General features: G+C 37.1%; 1 protein-coding gene across 1 annotated transcript in view; it reads right to left on the bottom strand.

Annotated features, from left to right (window-relative positions):
* IPO5 (importin 5) overlaps positions 1-16,684 on the bottom strand; it is a 40,611-nt gene that overhangs the window by 10,265 nt on the left and 13,662 nt on the right. The window contains exons 8-20 of the mRNA XM_009333329.1: positions 14,626-14,713; positions 11,353-11,459; positions 8,827-8,951; positions 8,648-8,737; positions 8,383-8,556; positions 7,942-8,160; positions 6,622-6,705; positions 5,682-5,814; positions 5,461-5,582; positions 4,834-4,930; positions 4,155-4,327; positions 3,589-3,700; positions 2,946-3,001 (exon numbers count right to left, since the gene is read on the bottom strand). Of these exons, the coding sequence (XP_009331604.1) occupies positions 2,946-3,001; positions 3,589-3,700; positions 4,155-4,327; positions 4,834-4,930; positions 5,461-5,582; positions 5,682-5,814; positions 6,622-6,705; positions 7,942-8,160; positions 8,383-8,556; positions 8,648-8,737; positions 8,827-8,951; positions 11,353-11,459; positions 14,626-14,713 (1,580 nt within the window). The remainder of the gene's footprint in view (positions 1-2,945; positions 3,002-3,588; positions 3,701-4,154; positions 4,328-4,833; positions 4,931-5,460; positions 5,583-5,681; positions 5,815-6,621; positions 6,706-7,941; positions 8,161-8,382; positions 8,557-8,647; positions 8,738-8,826; positions 8,952-11,352; positions 11,460-14,625; positions 14,714-16,684) is intronic.

Raw genomic sequence — 16,684 nt, 5'->3', positions numbered from 1 at the left:
GGCAGGGCTGCTCTCAATCCCTTCATCCCCCAGCCTGTATGGATACCGGGGGTTTGCCCCAACCGAGGTGCAGGACCTTGCACTTGGCCTTGTTGAACCTCATGAGGTTCACACGGGCCCACCTCTCAAGCCTGTCCAGGTCCCTCTGGATGGCATCCCGTTCCTCAGGCATGTCAACTGCACCACTCAGCTTGGTGTCATCTGCAAACTTGCTAAGGGTGCACTTGATCCCACTACCTACGTGGTTAAAGATACTGAACAGCATTGGTCACAATACAGACCCCTGCAGGACACCCCTTGTTACTGATCTCCATTTGGACATTGAGCCACTGAATGCAACTCTTTGGACATGGCCATCCAGCCAATTCCTTATCCACCAAATAGTCCATCCATCAAATCTGTATCTCTCCAATTAAGTGACAAGGACGTTGTGTGAGACCGTGTCAAAGGCCTTACAGAAGTCAAGATAGATGACATCAGTTGCTCATCCTTAATCCACTAACGCAGTCACTCCATCATAGAAGTCACCAGATTAGTCTGGCATGATTTGCCCTCTGTGAAGCCACATCAGCTGTCTCTAATCACTCCCGTCTCCCATGTGCCTTGACATAGCTTCCAGGAAAATCTTTTCCATGATCTTACCTGGCACAGAGGTGAGACTGACTGGTTGGTAGTTCCTAGGGTCCTCCTTTTTACCCTTCTTGAAAGTGTAAGTCAATTACTAGTACTCAATTGCCTAGGACTTGAAGATTTGTTTCAGGGACAGAAAAATTTTAGCAAGACAAACACTGTCTTGTGCAAATTTACTGCTTCAATGGATTCCCTTTACAGAAGACAGAAGGCCCTTTTCCTCTTCTGTAGCTTACAGATATTGTAACAAGCTTTTATTGAAAAGTAAATGGATAACTGTCTCTGTGATAGAAGATTGTGGCAAAAATATAAGGAATATTAATCCTCTCCTCTTGTAGCTTAACTTCATTTTTCACCTTGCCCAATTAATACATCAAACTGGTGAAGTAACGATCATTAGCTCAGATTCAGCTATCAATTCACGTTACATTTGCAAGCAAGGATTGCTCCCTGGACACACTTGTGTTGGGAAAACCCTCTAACTTTGTTTTAAAGCAAGTTCTGTTGTACTCAGTATGGTTCCTTTAATCAGTTTATACTTTAACAGGCAGGGAAAACAGAATACAGCTAGTTTCTGGTCCCTAGTGAGAAACTAATAAGTATTTCTCATGCAACAGGCAGCTTCCCACAACAGGATATTTAAACCCTCACTGGTTAGACAGCTTCTGCATTGTCAAGGCATAATTCAAGCAATAACTCTGGAACATATGCACAAATGAAAATAGAGATAAGAACTGCTGCATCACACCACAAGGTCCACCTGGCCTGGTATCGCCTGTTTACTAATAGCTGATAACAGATGCTCAGGGGGAGAGCATAACACTTGCTTAGTGTATGCCTTCTCCTACGCTCTATCAAACCAGCAGTTTAGTTATTGCCTAAGCCAGGGCTGTATCTGGATATCTTATTGAAAACTACTATTTGAATATCTCTCATGACTTCCGTACTCCCTTATATTTCTGCTGCCTTGAGGTAAGGGCTACATAAACATATTCTGGGACCAAAGGTGTATAACCAAGTGTTACTCATTACCATATGTTAATTCTGTCCATATGGCAAGTGACATTCTGATCCCACTCCTATTTTCACAGGATAATGCAGACAAGTCTTCCTTGCAGTCTTTAAAAAAAAAAATCAGCAAGGTCAAATATAAATTTAATAATTTTTTAAAATGCCTTGCAACACTGTTGCAGAGTGTGGAGTCAGCTTCTCTGAAACTGCTGCTTGCTAGCATTTTCTCTCATTATCAGTACATAAGAAAAAAGATAATGAACCGCCTAACTCACTGTCTACAAGAATGAACAGCAAACATTGCAAATAAGAAAGGGAGAAAAATCAGGAAAGGCTCTTGGCTCAGAACTTGCATTTTGTTATTTTTTGATCTCAAGCAGTATGCATGCGCCAGAAATCTATCCTTTTGAATGCTGGCCTCATGTTCCCAAAGGAAAGGGGCTCAAGAACTCATTGTTATTTAAGAAAGTATTTACAGACAAGCGCATGATCTGTTAAGTTACATTCTGGAGTCTGCACACAGGTTGAACTCATGTAGACAGACTTCATAATTCAACTTCAAAAGCTTCACACATGCATTGTGTGGCAAAAATATTTCCTATTTCTTAAATTTACCAAGTATCCTTTATGTCTCATGTTATAAGCAGCAGTGACTTATTATTCTTTATTACTCTCTCCATACCAATAATGATTTAATAGAACTATCATATCTCTTCTACAGTCACCTCTACTCCAAACTAAAAAGTCAGTTCAGTATCTTAGTGGATAAATAGTCACTTTGGTATTCTCTCATAAGCAAACACATTACACCAGCTATTCATCCTGCTGCCCTCCTTTGATCCTATTTTAGGTCTATTCTTTTTGAGACAGGCTCCTGACCTGACACATCAGAGGTCTAGGTATCAGAGGTATGCTCAAGGTTAAGAGCCACCTAGGTCATAAGGCACAAAGAAAAAGCAAGTCAGCAGGGCTAGGCCTTAGATTATCACTGATGCAGCATTTGACAGCAGACTATTTAAAGTCATCTAAGAATTGTTTGAGAGGATGAAGAAAATGAAGAGCTATATCCTGAACTTCTTCCTTCAGTCTACTGGACAAGGAAACCTTTCGTATTTTCCAATTCACACATGTAGTGTGACCCATTTCTTACTGGAAGTTTTGAAGGAATATGGCAACAGAACATTCTTCCAGGAAGAAATAGTTCTGAGGATGCACTACGCTTTAACTGAGTAGCATAGCATACCCGTGTAATATTTTTCCATCCTGGTGCTTTATGAGTGGAAAAACTCCCCAAACCAACTTACTTCATCCTGTAATGACTCTTCAACTTGTTCATCATAGTCTTCATCTTGTCTTTTCACTAAATTAAAAAACAAATATTAAACCATTACATTTCTACAAGTGCATAAGAAGCCTGTGAAAGGGAAAAAAATTATGCAGAAACAAATTTCGAAAATAGGTAACAGTAGCTGCAGATGCAACAGGAATTTTCTGTCTAAGAAGCTTCAAAGAGCTTTCACAGAAAAACAAGAAGTATAATGAGACAGCTCAGTTTAAGAATGTGTAAAAGCGCATGAAATAGAAATAAACACATCAGCTTGTTCACAAGGACAAGAAAAGCGCATAGAAATAAGAAACTACCATTGCTTTAAGAAAATTGCAAAGACTTTAGATGAAAACACAGAAATGACAACACCATAGATATGTGCACTGTCTTCAAGTAAATCTGCCCATCAACTGTTGATTAAACTACAGTATTTCTACAAATGATGCCATCTTCATATTTTTTAAGCTCTAGAAGATAATTCATGGATTCTGTTGTTTCAAAGCCCAATTAGCTTACATAAACATGCAAATTAAAGAAATCTGAACTAAGCTTTTTTTTCATGTTCAGAAATTATTAGGAATTCCGCTTTAAAGAACAGCCATTATCACATGTTAACTTACCCTGCCTTAATTCTTGATTTTTAAAGTGCTCTTCTAGTTTTCCTTTCAATATTCCTCCAAGTTCTTCAAAGTGTTCGTTGTTAAGGCATCCATCTCCCATTACCTCAATGCACTAGTGAAATAAGAGGTTTTTCAGCGTTAAGTTACATGAGCAGTGTCAATGAAATCTAAGCATACAGAGAATATTAACACACTCTGCTTTAAGTGATCACTAGCAGAAATACTACTAATAGAACATTCATACTGTAATCAATGCTCAAATTATACAAGTAAGGCATAGTACCACTGTACATTTCATCCACATAACTTCAGTTTATGGTTTGTGGTTAAAATGAACAAAACTGGTAAATATTTTGGGTTAATACTTTGGTATTTTTGTTCTTGCAAAAAAAAAGTACAACTAAGTTTTCAATCAGCTATGACAACATTTACAGTCAAACCAAACTTCGTGTAGAGGAAGCCTTGCATTTCTTCCAGCCATTTAAATGAACATCAAACACATGTCCTTTCTTACCGTAAAAAGCTATGAACAGTAACGCCACAAAATTTGTAAGGAAGAAAGTTACCTTCGCAAAAGAATGCATTATTTCTGAGAGAACATCTGAATCTGGTTCCGTCCCAATGGCTTTGATGAGTGCATCACACATGAAGTGCCACATCTGTGTGAGGTACTCCGGCCCACGAACTCTAGCACATTCAAGAAGGAGGGGCATCGACTCTGCTGCTGCCACTCGAACACGTTTCATCATTAAGGAAATAAAACAATCAAGACCAACATAAAACGCCTACAATTTAAGCACCCACCACCATAATGAAGTTAGTAGTTTTGTACCTGAAATTGATTTTTTTTTATTACAGTTCAGTGCATTTAATTTCTTAATTAGATACAGATTAAGATCACAGGAAAACTAAACTGTTTGCTATTTAAAAGTTGTTTCAAGCCTGTTTCAGGCCATGACAGAAAAGCTATTCAAGTTCTCCTTCACTTTGTTGGCACAAACATCACTTTCTCTACTGTTTGCTTTTAACATTATAGACATGCTTGTTTAAAAAGAAACTAGGGGAAAAAGTAGGATACGTTGCCTAAAATAGCGTACAAAACAATGTTCGTGGAAACAATTTCTGCCATAAAGCAACATAATATTTTAACACTAACACTTTCAATTAATTTAGGGAAACAGTAAGCATGACTCTTTCTTCCAAACTACGTTTCCATTTTCACAGTAGAATTCGTTAACAGGATATCATCATGGAAATAGAACTTCAACAAGGGAACCATCAGCTTTACAACTTGCTCTGTGTACTCCACAAATCCTTCTTTTAGCTCTTTTGCATAGCAAACCTGAAACATAAAGCATGGAAGTGCCACCTTTAAGGGAAAATACTGTTACTAATATTTTTCAACTATGTAATGGTGAGAAAGATTTTTAAAAGTTTAAGGTTTTTTTAATTTATTTAAAAAAACATGCAATAATCCATTTAATATACCCCCTCCACTCTGGTATTTTAAGAAACCCTGATAGCAGCTTGAGCTCTCACTCTTAGTACATGCACGTATTTTTTTTAAACCTAATTCAGAAACATCACTATTTGCAAAAAGGAACTACTCTTTAAAATCTCCAATTCCTTAAAAGTTTTGCTAACAAAGGAAAACTATCTGTTCAGCCTAAAAATTGAAGCTCCAAACTAAAGAAACTATTTTTAATCAAGTAAAACACACACAAAGTGTCTGAAATTCAAACTTAACACTATCACCCAAAGAAAAACAGAACTATTTCATTTGATACTATAAAGAATATTTTCGTTACAGATTTTGGCTTCAGACTCATTGTCCAGCAATACACAGATCACCAAAACTGTCCTATTACTCACCAGCATCTGGCATGCAGTTGCTTTTTCCTCAAGGCCTGCAGTTTTAATTCCAAAGCTTTGCTGATCTCCTAGGTTTACAAATTCCCAACCGTCATCATCACTCATATTCTCCATATCTTGTGCTGTTATATGGAGTGGGGGGAAAAAAAGAAAATATCTGAAAGTGCTACAAAATACTTTATTTCAGTATTTTTTCAAGCAAAACATTATCTTAAACCTACTGTCTAAAAGAGCTACTTCAGGTTTAATAGATGCAGTCTTCATTAAAGGTCCCATGACAACAGGAAGATACTGCTGAAATTCCTTTCCAAGAATTTTACACATTCTGGCCCATGCTGAGATCATGTAAGAAATCTATAAAAGAGAACAAAGTCAGAATTTTCACATCCCACATTTTATTTTAATGCATACTTAAAAAGAAAGCATAAAGGAAGAACATTATACAATAGGACATTTTTAAAGAATTTGTCAGCAGTGCATAAAACTTATTTCAAAGAGAAGAACTCGTCCAATATGCAATCCATATAAAAACGCATCTTCAAGAGACCTGTCCCAAGTCTTTATTTGTAACAACGCACTGACAGTACCTCTGATCAAAGTTGCTATACATGTAAAAATGTGACAGTATAAGATGTACTTGTAATGCAATCATGACTGTCTTGAAAAGTAAATTTCTTTCTGAAATGAATAATTTCCTGAATTTAAATGATACTACTGAGCCACATTCCTGCAAACAGAGCAAAAAAGAGTGCAGTACTGTGTTTTCAGAGGAGTATTTGTTTTCAGATGCACAAGTCAAAATAGCTCTCCACTCATTAGAACAGCTGTCTAAGAAGTCTTGCTGAACTATTTATAAGAGGTGACAGCAAGGGAATAGGTCATACAATGCCAAACAAAGTAGTTACTAATAGACAAGGAATGATTACCCACATGCTGAAATTTCTTCAGCAAATATAGGTCCTGGAAGTCTCATTTCCTAAACGCAGTTCTGTAAAAGACTCTAAGGCCATCTTAGAGCAATCAATCTCAACTTTTGTAAGACATCTTGAACAATTAGTCTGAATGTGTAATTACATGGGGGGGGAAATGTCACATTGTACAAAGAACATTTTTAATACTAACCAATGAGCTATGCACTATAAAAAGACAATTTTAACATACCTGTGGATCATCATCTTCTAGATCGCTGAAGTCTGTTTGTGTCTTCAGTAACAGCTGCATTACATCTGATGCATCCTGCATAAACTAGATAAAGGAAACAACTGTTTTTAAAGGCAAATTAAAAGGGTCATTTCTGAGACTTAACACCAAACAATTTAAGTGAGCATTTATGTCCAACACACTATCAAGACACAAGCTAAAGCTGGAAATAGACTGAAATGTGGATAAAAGTGAAAACACAAGTTCTTTTCCTGGAAGTCTCACCAAGTCATTCTTGTCTTAAGCTTCACTGTACCTCTATTCATATACTTGAAAGCAGAGGACTATTTAAATAAAACACATCATAAAGAAATACTAATACTCACAAAGCATAATCTGACAATTCTAACTTCCCCAGATATCCTCCTTACTATGTTGACTCTTTTATAGAGCTGGGATAAAAGCTGACAGCATGAGCTACTTACTCATGTGCTTGTAATATTTTAGGTCACATCAGATGCCCCAATGATGTTACGCTTATCCTCTTTTCACTCCCCTCATTCCCAGTAGTCCTCCAAGAATAATTTATTAAACACGTTATGTTTAAAATCTGTTTAAAAAATTTAGTTGCATGAATGGTAAGTTTACTGGTAGTCCTTCTAAGTCCAAGGAAAGGGCTGGTAATTTGGGGGCTATTAGTATTTTCGTACTGCGTACATCACATTATTTTACTTTGGAGTATGATTTTGTTTTCTTCACTCAATAATTATTAATGCAAAGTTGCTATGAGAACATCACTTAGACTCTTACACAGTCCTTCACAGTTGTTTCTCGGTACTTTTACAGAGACACATTTTAACCAACTTAACATCAACAAAAACCCCTGCTAAATACATCAAGCCTCATGACAAACAAGTACTTTAAGTTCTATTACGAGCACATTTAAACTTTTTCAGGCATCCACATACAAAAAACAGTGCTAAGTTTCCTTTTAACTACATACATTTTACCTGCCATTCTGACACTGCCTAAAGGAGATGCTCCAGTATTTCTCTTAAGGCAAAAAAAAAACCCCAAAAAGGAAGGAAAAAAATGCTTGTTTCAACATTGTTCCATATGACAAGAATAACTTAAGCTGTAATATTTTCATAAGATTCTATTCTGAATTTGTGAATCTAAACAGCAAGACAGGTCAGAAATGAAAACATGAAGACAAACACAGAAATCATCAACAATGTAGCTCTACGTTTAACAAGTGAATATATTAATTCAGTGTTAACACCGCAGAAAAAAAAGGTGCTTTAAAATATATTTAGACCATTAGATAAGATCTAAACTTACCTTTTCTTTACCAACAGCGAGACCAATTAGGCTGATGCATTCAATAGTTTTTCCTCGTAAAAGTCTTAATTCCTTCTGAACAGCATTCTCAACAATGTGTTTTAAAGAGGGCATAAATAAGTCATAGTAGGGAACAAACTTCTCCTCTGCTGTATCTGCAACTGATGCAATTGAAGTCACAACTTGCTCCAAAACTAGCTTAGTGCCTTTCTGTATCAACTTGGAAAGAGGAAGAATAAAGCGTTTTATTTCTAAAGCACATATTTTACTTAAAAGCATGCCAAATCTAAAGAACTTTCTTGTATGTATCCTAATTCTTGTCAGTTTATAACATCAGCAGATATGTCTACTGACTTATTTCAGACATCTTAGTTCAGCTAAACTTATTCTGTGTATGTGACAGATTACCCACCGTAAAGCAATTTGTTCAGTATATTATACCTCTTGTAATTTTATCACCATAGTGGAATGAAGGTGCTTCACTAGATTATCCAAATATGGGATAAGCAGTGACTTGGGACAATCTTCAGTGAAGTTTATGAGTGCTGCAGCTGCATGGGCTTGAACACGCTGGTTGCCTTGATCCTCCATGGTTTGCAGAAGAGCTGCTATCACCTGAAACAGTAGTGTTTATTTTCAGAAAAACAAGTTTCTGAAAGGGGGATAGTTCTACCACTTCTTTTTTTTTGACTATTCTACTACTTGCCTTCTCATGAAATTTCTTTTGAAAACCAGGTGCGAAGTCAGTTGCCATTTGTCCAATAGCATTACAAGCAGCATATCTTACTCTTGGATGCTGGAAAAGTATTTTCCTCAAATAGTTAACAAGTAGTCATGAGAGCAGAAATGAAAACATTTTGAAATAATTAATTGAATTAGACTCACAGGATCCTGAAGGAACAGCAAAACAAAATTAACTATCTCATTTAAAATTCCCTCCATCTGTTGGTGGCAACCTTCTCCAATGGCTGAGAGTGCCATCAAGCCAGCATGCCTATATTTCCAGTCAGCTACAGATGAGTAAAAAGAAAATAAATATATGTTATTCATTTTGGAAACTATGAAGCACCACAAAGACAAATCACCTTTTCTGGGGGGATGGGACAGGAGGAGGAAGAGTGAAGAATAGGAAAGGGAAGGGAAATTGATGCATCTACTTGATTTGTTAAATACTTTTCACTTTTCCTTATACATACTTCCAGAGAGGCACAAAAATTTGAGTATCTAATCCAAGCCAAATCCAGACCTAGAAAAAAGAATTCTAAACTGCTGATACAAGTATGTACATGGTACTAAAACCTGGGAACTACATTTTCATTAAATGAGCTAATCAGGGAAACATCAAGACAGTATTTTCTGGCCGCCCCCCCCCCCCCCCCTTTTTTTTTTTTTAAGTGATCTCAAAACAGCCTATACCTTCCTCTTTAGGTCAGGAAGGAAAAAAGGTCTAGTGAACCAAACAGTATCTAAATTTAAAACAAATAACCAGAACTAAACTTTTCAGCAGTCTCCCCAAGACTGTTTAAGAACAGTAACATTCCATTTAGGGATGTAAAGCTTTTCCCCCCCACGCCCCAGTCCTATTGGCCTATTCTCAGGCTAGTGGGTATCGTTGAAACAGATCTTTCACACCCCTATCCTTTCTCTAAGCCAGGGAAACATATGAGAAACTCCAATTTCTTTTATTTACTTATACAAAAATCTTCCTCTGCTAGAAACCATGGGGATTACAGAAAAGAAAACCAGAAGAACAAACAGGTTTATCAATCGACCTGCAGGAGAGGCATGTAACAGAACTTCTTTCCCAAAATAATGCAAGATTTCATTGTTGGTGGCAATGAATTGAATTCATTGAATTCCTGGAATGGAGAACACCAGTTCAGAGTACCAGAATCCTGACACTCAAGCTTCTGTTTGATCAGGATGAGATGAAATATCATCTTGACAGAAGGTACAGTGAAGCAGTAGTTTATTTTGCTGCTATTTAAGTTCACTGGCTGTTCCTAGTTAAGCCTGCACCTCTTGTTACTCTCACTGTATTACTATTAGCATGAATTCTACACTTGAAATTAATGATACTACAAAATGAAACGCAGTCATGTTTGGACCATCCGGCTACCCAATCCAAACCCAGAAATTTTAAATTATTATTTCAATAAACATTTGTGAGAAAAGCGCTGGGGATAAGAGAAGGGAAAGTTTGATTTCTGAGAGTATTGATGATGTTTTGATCTAAATATCTTCATCTTTCCTCCCAACTCCCCACCAGTGAGAGTCTCTGAACCAAACAATATCTATTGCACTTCCCTTTTCCAAAAAGTACTATTGGTTATGGAAAGCTCTGACCCAGCAGAAAGAAAGGATCAGGCATCAACTGCATGACTTCTCCCCTTCACAGGACTCAGGTCTTAAAGCCATTAGACTCCACACCTTTCTGTGGGTACTATGACACTAGGCATTTGCTAGCCTTCAAGCTATTGACACTGGAAGAGTCAGGTTAATCTGTTTCCTTAATAAAACTTTCTTTACCATAAAAATTCATTCCAAACAGACTTTATAAGTGTTCACACGCTGCAGGTGGTACCCTGAGCAGCCCTATGTTCCATATTCAATATAGTAACAGTCTTTTTTGGACTGGGTTTTAAAGCATAAACGTAGGAAAAGTACTCAGAACTTTTGCATCATCTTCTACTTCAAAGGCTCAAAGCAGAAGTCAAGTGAAAGCACATGCAACAAACGCACAATATTTTTTTGAATGATTGCCTGAGCAAGCATTACAGGAATTTTAAGAGGAAAAGAAGCATACAAAGTAACTGATAAGAATATATGGAACCACCTCATGAAACAATTATTAAAATCAGCATACCAAAAGACAGACAGCCTACCACAGACTTCTGTATTTTGGTTGATCAAATTACAGGGGAAAAAAAAAAAAGAATAAGTTTTCCTCTATGAGCTGTAATATATTAAAATTTCCCTTAAATGCAGCACTTCTGAACAAACAAAAAAATTGAGCTACAGAGTAACAGGTGGCAGTTTAGGCACACTTAAGGTACTATGAGGCACTGTACAGGAATTTAGAGAATATTCTATAGTAAAAAAAGTCTTCCCTTATTTATATTTAATTCACAAACTGTGAGTTTTAAAAAAAGTACTGTTTTAGTTTTGACATCTCCATTCAGCTGTCCATGTTCCAGAAAAATGTTGTAATGCACTGTGTTTAAGTTTAATAAATCACAGTTACGAAAAGGTATAAACTTCCAAGTTCACAGCATTTACAGTTTTTGCTGCTGAAATCAAAAGTGGAAGCACATAAAAATATATTAAGCAGCTAAACATAAAGATTTAAGAGATATCAAACTTCCTAGAAATGATAGAATTGTAAAAAAAAAAAAAAATGCAGTTACTTACGATTCTGAAGCATTTGCATAATATGTTCTTTAATCATAGGTAAAACAAGTTTTCCTCCAAGGCCACATGCCATCCTGTCCAGTGCACTCTCACCAGCAACTGCATTGCTAAATATCAGTTACAGAAATATCAGTGGTTTGATATCTACAATAAAACAAACAGTCCAACAGGGCACAGAAGTGCCCTTTCCTGCAGTTCTAGTCTCCAAACTTTTGCCATCTGAATACACATGAGCCTCCATAAGTAAATAAAGCATACCCAAGCCCAAAAGCACACACACCAGTCACAAAATTATTTACCCTCCACCTACATTTATTATCTGTAGCTCATTGATTAAGTCTAGTAACAAAGAAACTTGGGCCTTACTAGCACTGAAGGTATAGACTGAATTTTACAACAACTACACATACCTAGAAAGCTGAAACTAAATTTGCAATGAATTAAGCAGTAATACTGGCCATCATCCTTTTGTCATGAGAACACAAACCAATTCAGACTTGCTATAAATCAGATGAACCAGCAGAATTCAAGTTTTAGCACATAAGAGACCTTTCCTGCATGGCTGCAGCACCAGTACTCTAGTAGCATGTTCTCTTGCCAATGAGTCAGGCAGAAAGCATCCAGTCCAGGTGAGGAATTTGTGACTCTCAGCCAGCTCCAGAAGTGAGAATAGCCAAACATCATCTGTGTAAAGTGACTTGTTCCACCCCATAGAATTATTCCCTACAGAAAAGTGAGAAAGTTTCCAGGACACAGATAACTCCTGTTACAGTCTGGGTATAGCTAGCACTGTAATAACTCAAGGTCGTTACAGTCCATCCTAGACACCCATGCTGATGGAAAAACTGAGTACTGGTTCAGAAAGGGATGAATCTCCTCCTTCTTTCACGTGTCAGTCAGCTGGGTCAGAAATAGAGGTCTTCCAACTATTATGCTTGAATCCCCAAGTCTCATTACAAACCATAAACAGCCTAGAAACTCACATGCTGTGAACAAAGGTGTTTGCGCAAAGATACTGAAAATACTGTATTTGTCCTTCAGATTAGTTGTGTTCAAATAAACAGACATATCACCAGCAGGACAACAGAGCACGGGCACCGAGTTTTGGATTGGAGCAAACTCACTGAAGTTAATGGCAGCTTTCATCTGAAATTACATTCCTTGAGCTCTTTCCTTCCACCATTAATTCATACATTCAGTTTGAGGAAATAAAGATAGTCTATCTTAGAAAAATGACCACACACCTCCCTGCAATGTTTGCAAGACTTTTGCCAGGAAAAGAGGAAGTTGGATTAACCTTTTCCTCCTTTAGAATTTCACTGCTCTATGAAGTCAGAGCAACAAAAAGCTGGAAATGCTAAAATATTCCCTGATGCTTTTGTGTAGGCTGACTCACATCCCCCTTAGTCAGATCCGAACACACCCTAACTAGGCTACAGCCTGATGATCATTAGCCTGTTTCTTGGACTACACAGAAATTCCAGGCTTCTTATGAAGCTACAAAGACTCAAGCACCAGAAGAGGTTAGCCGCACATCAGCTAATCAACAACTCTCCACAAAGGTGAACGTCTGTGGTGGGAAACACATAGTAACATGAGTGAACCTGCTAAAAGAAAAAACTAACACCACACACAATCACCAGAGACCAGCTGATGTCCAGTATTTTGTGTCTACGCCTCAAGCTCTCCTATGACTTAGAGGGCCAAAGGAACTATGTTTCTCCTTTAGGCTAAGGTTGCTGAGCATAACTCGTTTTCCGATCTTTGCTGGCTCTACTTGCAACTTGTAACAAAGAAGGGAGAATTTTCACTCAAAAATCCATAGGCAGCTAACTTGTGTTTAGAAGAACAAAGTTACTCTGCTGACAATAAAGAGAAATTGGCATGCCTCAAGGGGATGATTCAGAGTACTTACTAAGCTGCCTAAAGCAGCCCATTTGAATACAATTCCACACCCTGAAAGGCTTGATGAGGATATGAACTTTAATATTCTATTTCCCCTTGAAACCTAGCTGAATGAAGAGATTCAAATACTTGACAAACCTGAATGCAGTGGTGTCTGACAGTTCTACCTGTATGGCAAAATTTCAAAGCTGAGGAAATGAAACAGGTTAAAAGGGTCTGGTCTACCATGTGAGAGGGGGAAGAAAGGACAGCTTACTTTCAGTTCCATAATCAAGGGGAACAAAAAAAAAGTATTCCAAGTCAAGCAGAAATTAAACTCTTTCTTCCATAAATTCCTATATATCGGTTTTGCAAGTGTCTTTACACGCCCGATATCTAGTAGAAGTTGCTATACAGTTCAGTGGTAAATCAACATCTCTTCTATTGCCTGTCTTCCTATGAAGATCTCAAAGTGTTTGTGACAAATTGTTTCAAAACGCTAATTACATTTGAGTCTTCAAGGAGATGCCAGATGTGGCAAAAAATGTCTGGACTGGTAATGAACATCCGTGTCTTTACAGAAGTGTGGAGACAGTTATCTCCTACACATGTTTCTGCTTTCTTCTACTTCATTTTAACTGTATTTGGACAAGAGCAGATGTAGCAGGATGCTGTAGACAAACCACTGTCATTCTAGTGACAAGTTGGAGCAAGCTACAAAGCATGCAGGAATAAGCAAATCAGAAACACTGGACATCTTTAGACCTTTCTCACCTAAGACACAACAAGATAAGCTACTGCTAGCCATGCCAAGGGATTTCAAATAATAGCAAAATCATAGTATTTTTGAGCTAGATGAAATCCAGCAAGGAATTCCACTATGCATTCTGATGTCCTTCAAAGGCAGGCAGCTTTTTTCTTTAACACCACCTTTTCAAGGGCATAGATACAGAAACATATGAAGAGATTGGTTGTAGATGATTAAACAGGTCAGTATCCTTCAGCTTTGGTTCCAGCTAACTTCAGGATAAGCCCTCAATTTAAAGGGTTAGGAGCAGTGACTTCTGAACTGAGTAACAAAAATGACAGAAGAAACAGAAGTCTGAAAAGTTAAAACACACAAGAGGACATGCAACTTGTAGAAGTAAGTTACAGCAATACACGAATACTGAAAAAATTTACTTACTTGCTGAACAGTACCTAAATAACCTACATATAAACTGTCTGAGAACAGTCATATATACTGCTCATGACCGAGGGAACAAAATTAGAAGAGTTACTTGAGTAAAGAAAAAGTAACGCACTGCCGTCATTTGCATCTTGCACTTAAAATCTGCCTTTAGCCACACAGCCTTGATAAAATATCAAAACAACTAGTTTCATAATTACCTGTCAAAATCATCATCTTCAAGCTCATCTGCATTTGCCCAATCTTCATCTTCTTCCAAGTCAACCATCATTGCTAACATTTGAGGAACTGGAAAAAAAAGTTTTAAACTCAGGTTGCTTTCTTAAAATAGATTCTCAAATAACAAGTATAAAATTTAAGTTCTCTCCTTTCAAAAAATCATTGAAGAAAAAAACTCTTCTTCCAGTAGCAGAGAGCCAAGTCTGTCAAACTGCATCAGCCAATAATTCAGAATAGATTTTCAGAAATGTATTTTCAGAACATTCAAATCAAGAGTATAAGAAAGTTGTGTATTTATCAAGACGCATAGTACAACGTAAGATTTTTTTAAAATCACAAAGACTGTAAAAAGTCAATTCCTTAATAAAGTCTAAGTACCTTGAAAGAGTTAAAAATAGTATTATATGCTTTAAGAACTCAGATAGACTTTATTCATTTTAGTGAAACTCTGACATCATCCTTTGAACATTTACTGATGAAAGAGACTATATTCATTACAGAAGAACAATACTCAACCCTTAGTTTTACTAACATCATAAATGTTGTTAACTGTATCTACAGTGGTCACTTAGCATAAAGCTTACTTTTACAATAAGGTAATGGTTTAGGACTCGAGATTTTTCCCCACTTAATGTAAATTTTTCTTTTGTGTCATGAAAATATCTTGCACATGATAATCCACCAGTTTTCTACTTCTACCTCTGTAGATTGATTCTGTCTGCTCTTCTCAGTATAAGTCTTCATAAAGGCTATTACACAATCATTATCATAATGTTCAACTACTATGCAATAAGTGACACCTATTCTTCTGAGTTGTTCTCATAGGAGGAAGGAGTGCAGTGATTTGTCTATTGTAAACCTGCCTGTTCCTGTGCACTTCAGAAGCCCAAGGGGTGAAAAGTATACCTTGCACTTTCAGAGCAAAGTAAAGTGCTCTTAAGTATTCTTCGTGTTACAGTAACCACTCAGAGCAGTTATTTGAATTCATTTATGCAAAAAAGCTTCACTTTGCCCTGGAAACAAAAGTTTTCAGTCAAATACTCAACCTTTGAGCTTTAAGAATCTTTTTAGGACAGTCTACCACGCATCTTGAAGACAGGCATCATAGTTAACTGCCTTCGCAGCAACCTACCTCAAACTAGTACGCATACAGTAGTCCGTGCTGCTGCGGAGGTATATATTACTGCAATCAATCAGGTATACTGCAACTGGTGAATTTCATAATATACTTCACTACTGTAATCTACAATACAGGCACAACCCTAAGCAAACTCACCTCCCCATACATCTGAACAGATGAGAAACTTCCGGTCAACTGATGACAGAAGAAAATATTGCTCACTGACAGCATTGTGGGGCAAGTATCAAGAAAAGATCAAATTATGGATTGATTTGCTTGATGTGGCTATGTATCTTTAGCCAGAGATTATACCATGGCTGCAAAAACCGTCAGAGAGCTTTTATATACATATCAAGATAACTTAATGGACACTGTGAACTCTCAAGCATGATGCCCACATGTCAGAATTCTATATTCTTACTAGTCACTGAAAATAATTTCCTCAAGAAAAAAAAAGTATTCTAGCCCAGAAGCTTTTCAGACACAGACACTCATAAGCACACGCGTGAAAACGATGTATCGTCACACCTCTGAAATACGGAAGTCAACCATCATCTGCCACAAATGCTATGCAGTTCCAAAAACTGATGTCATAATGTTCGTTGCTACTAACAAGCAAGGCTGAGAACAAACTGTCATCCAAAGCTGTCTGGCCATCATTATATCTGGAACCTGCAAAAGCTTGTAAACATGTTGTTTCTTCTTGATGTTTAATATGAATGTGGTTGCCAGTAAGCATAGTTTCACAAAGAATTTTTTTAAATGTAGAGTTGTGCATTAAAGTTTCAACATTGTCCCAACAAGCCCTCAAAATTTAATTATTGCCAATATATAGACTGTTTACAAACAAGTTGAGGATGAGCCCATTAAGCCTGCTTCTTGTCAGAGCATGCCACGACTCTCCATTTTCTGGCAACTGG

The sequence above is a fragment of the Pygoscelis adeliae genome, unplaced genomic scaffold, assembly GCF_000699105.1.
Source record: "Pygoscelis adeliae isolate BGI_AS28 unplaced genomic scaffold, ASM69910v1 Scaffold48, whole genome shotgun sequence".
In the NCBI taxonomy this organism is placed as follows: domain Eukaryota; kingdom Metazoa; phylum Chordata; class Aves; order Sphenisciformes; family Spheniscidae; genus Pygoscelis; species Pygoscelis adeliae.
This window is presented reverse-complemented; position numbering and strand designations above follow the sequence as displayed.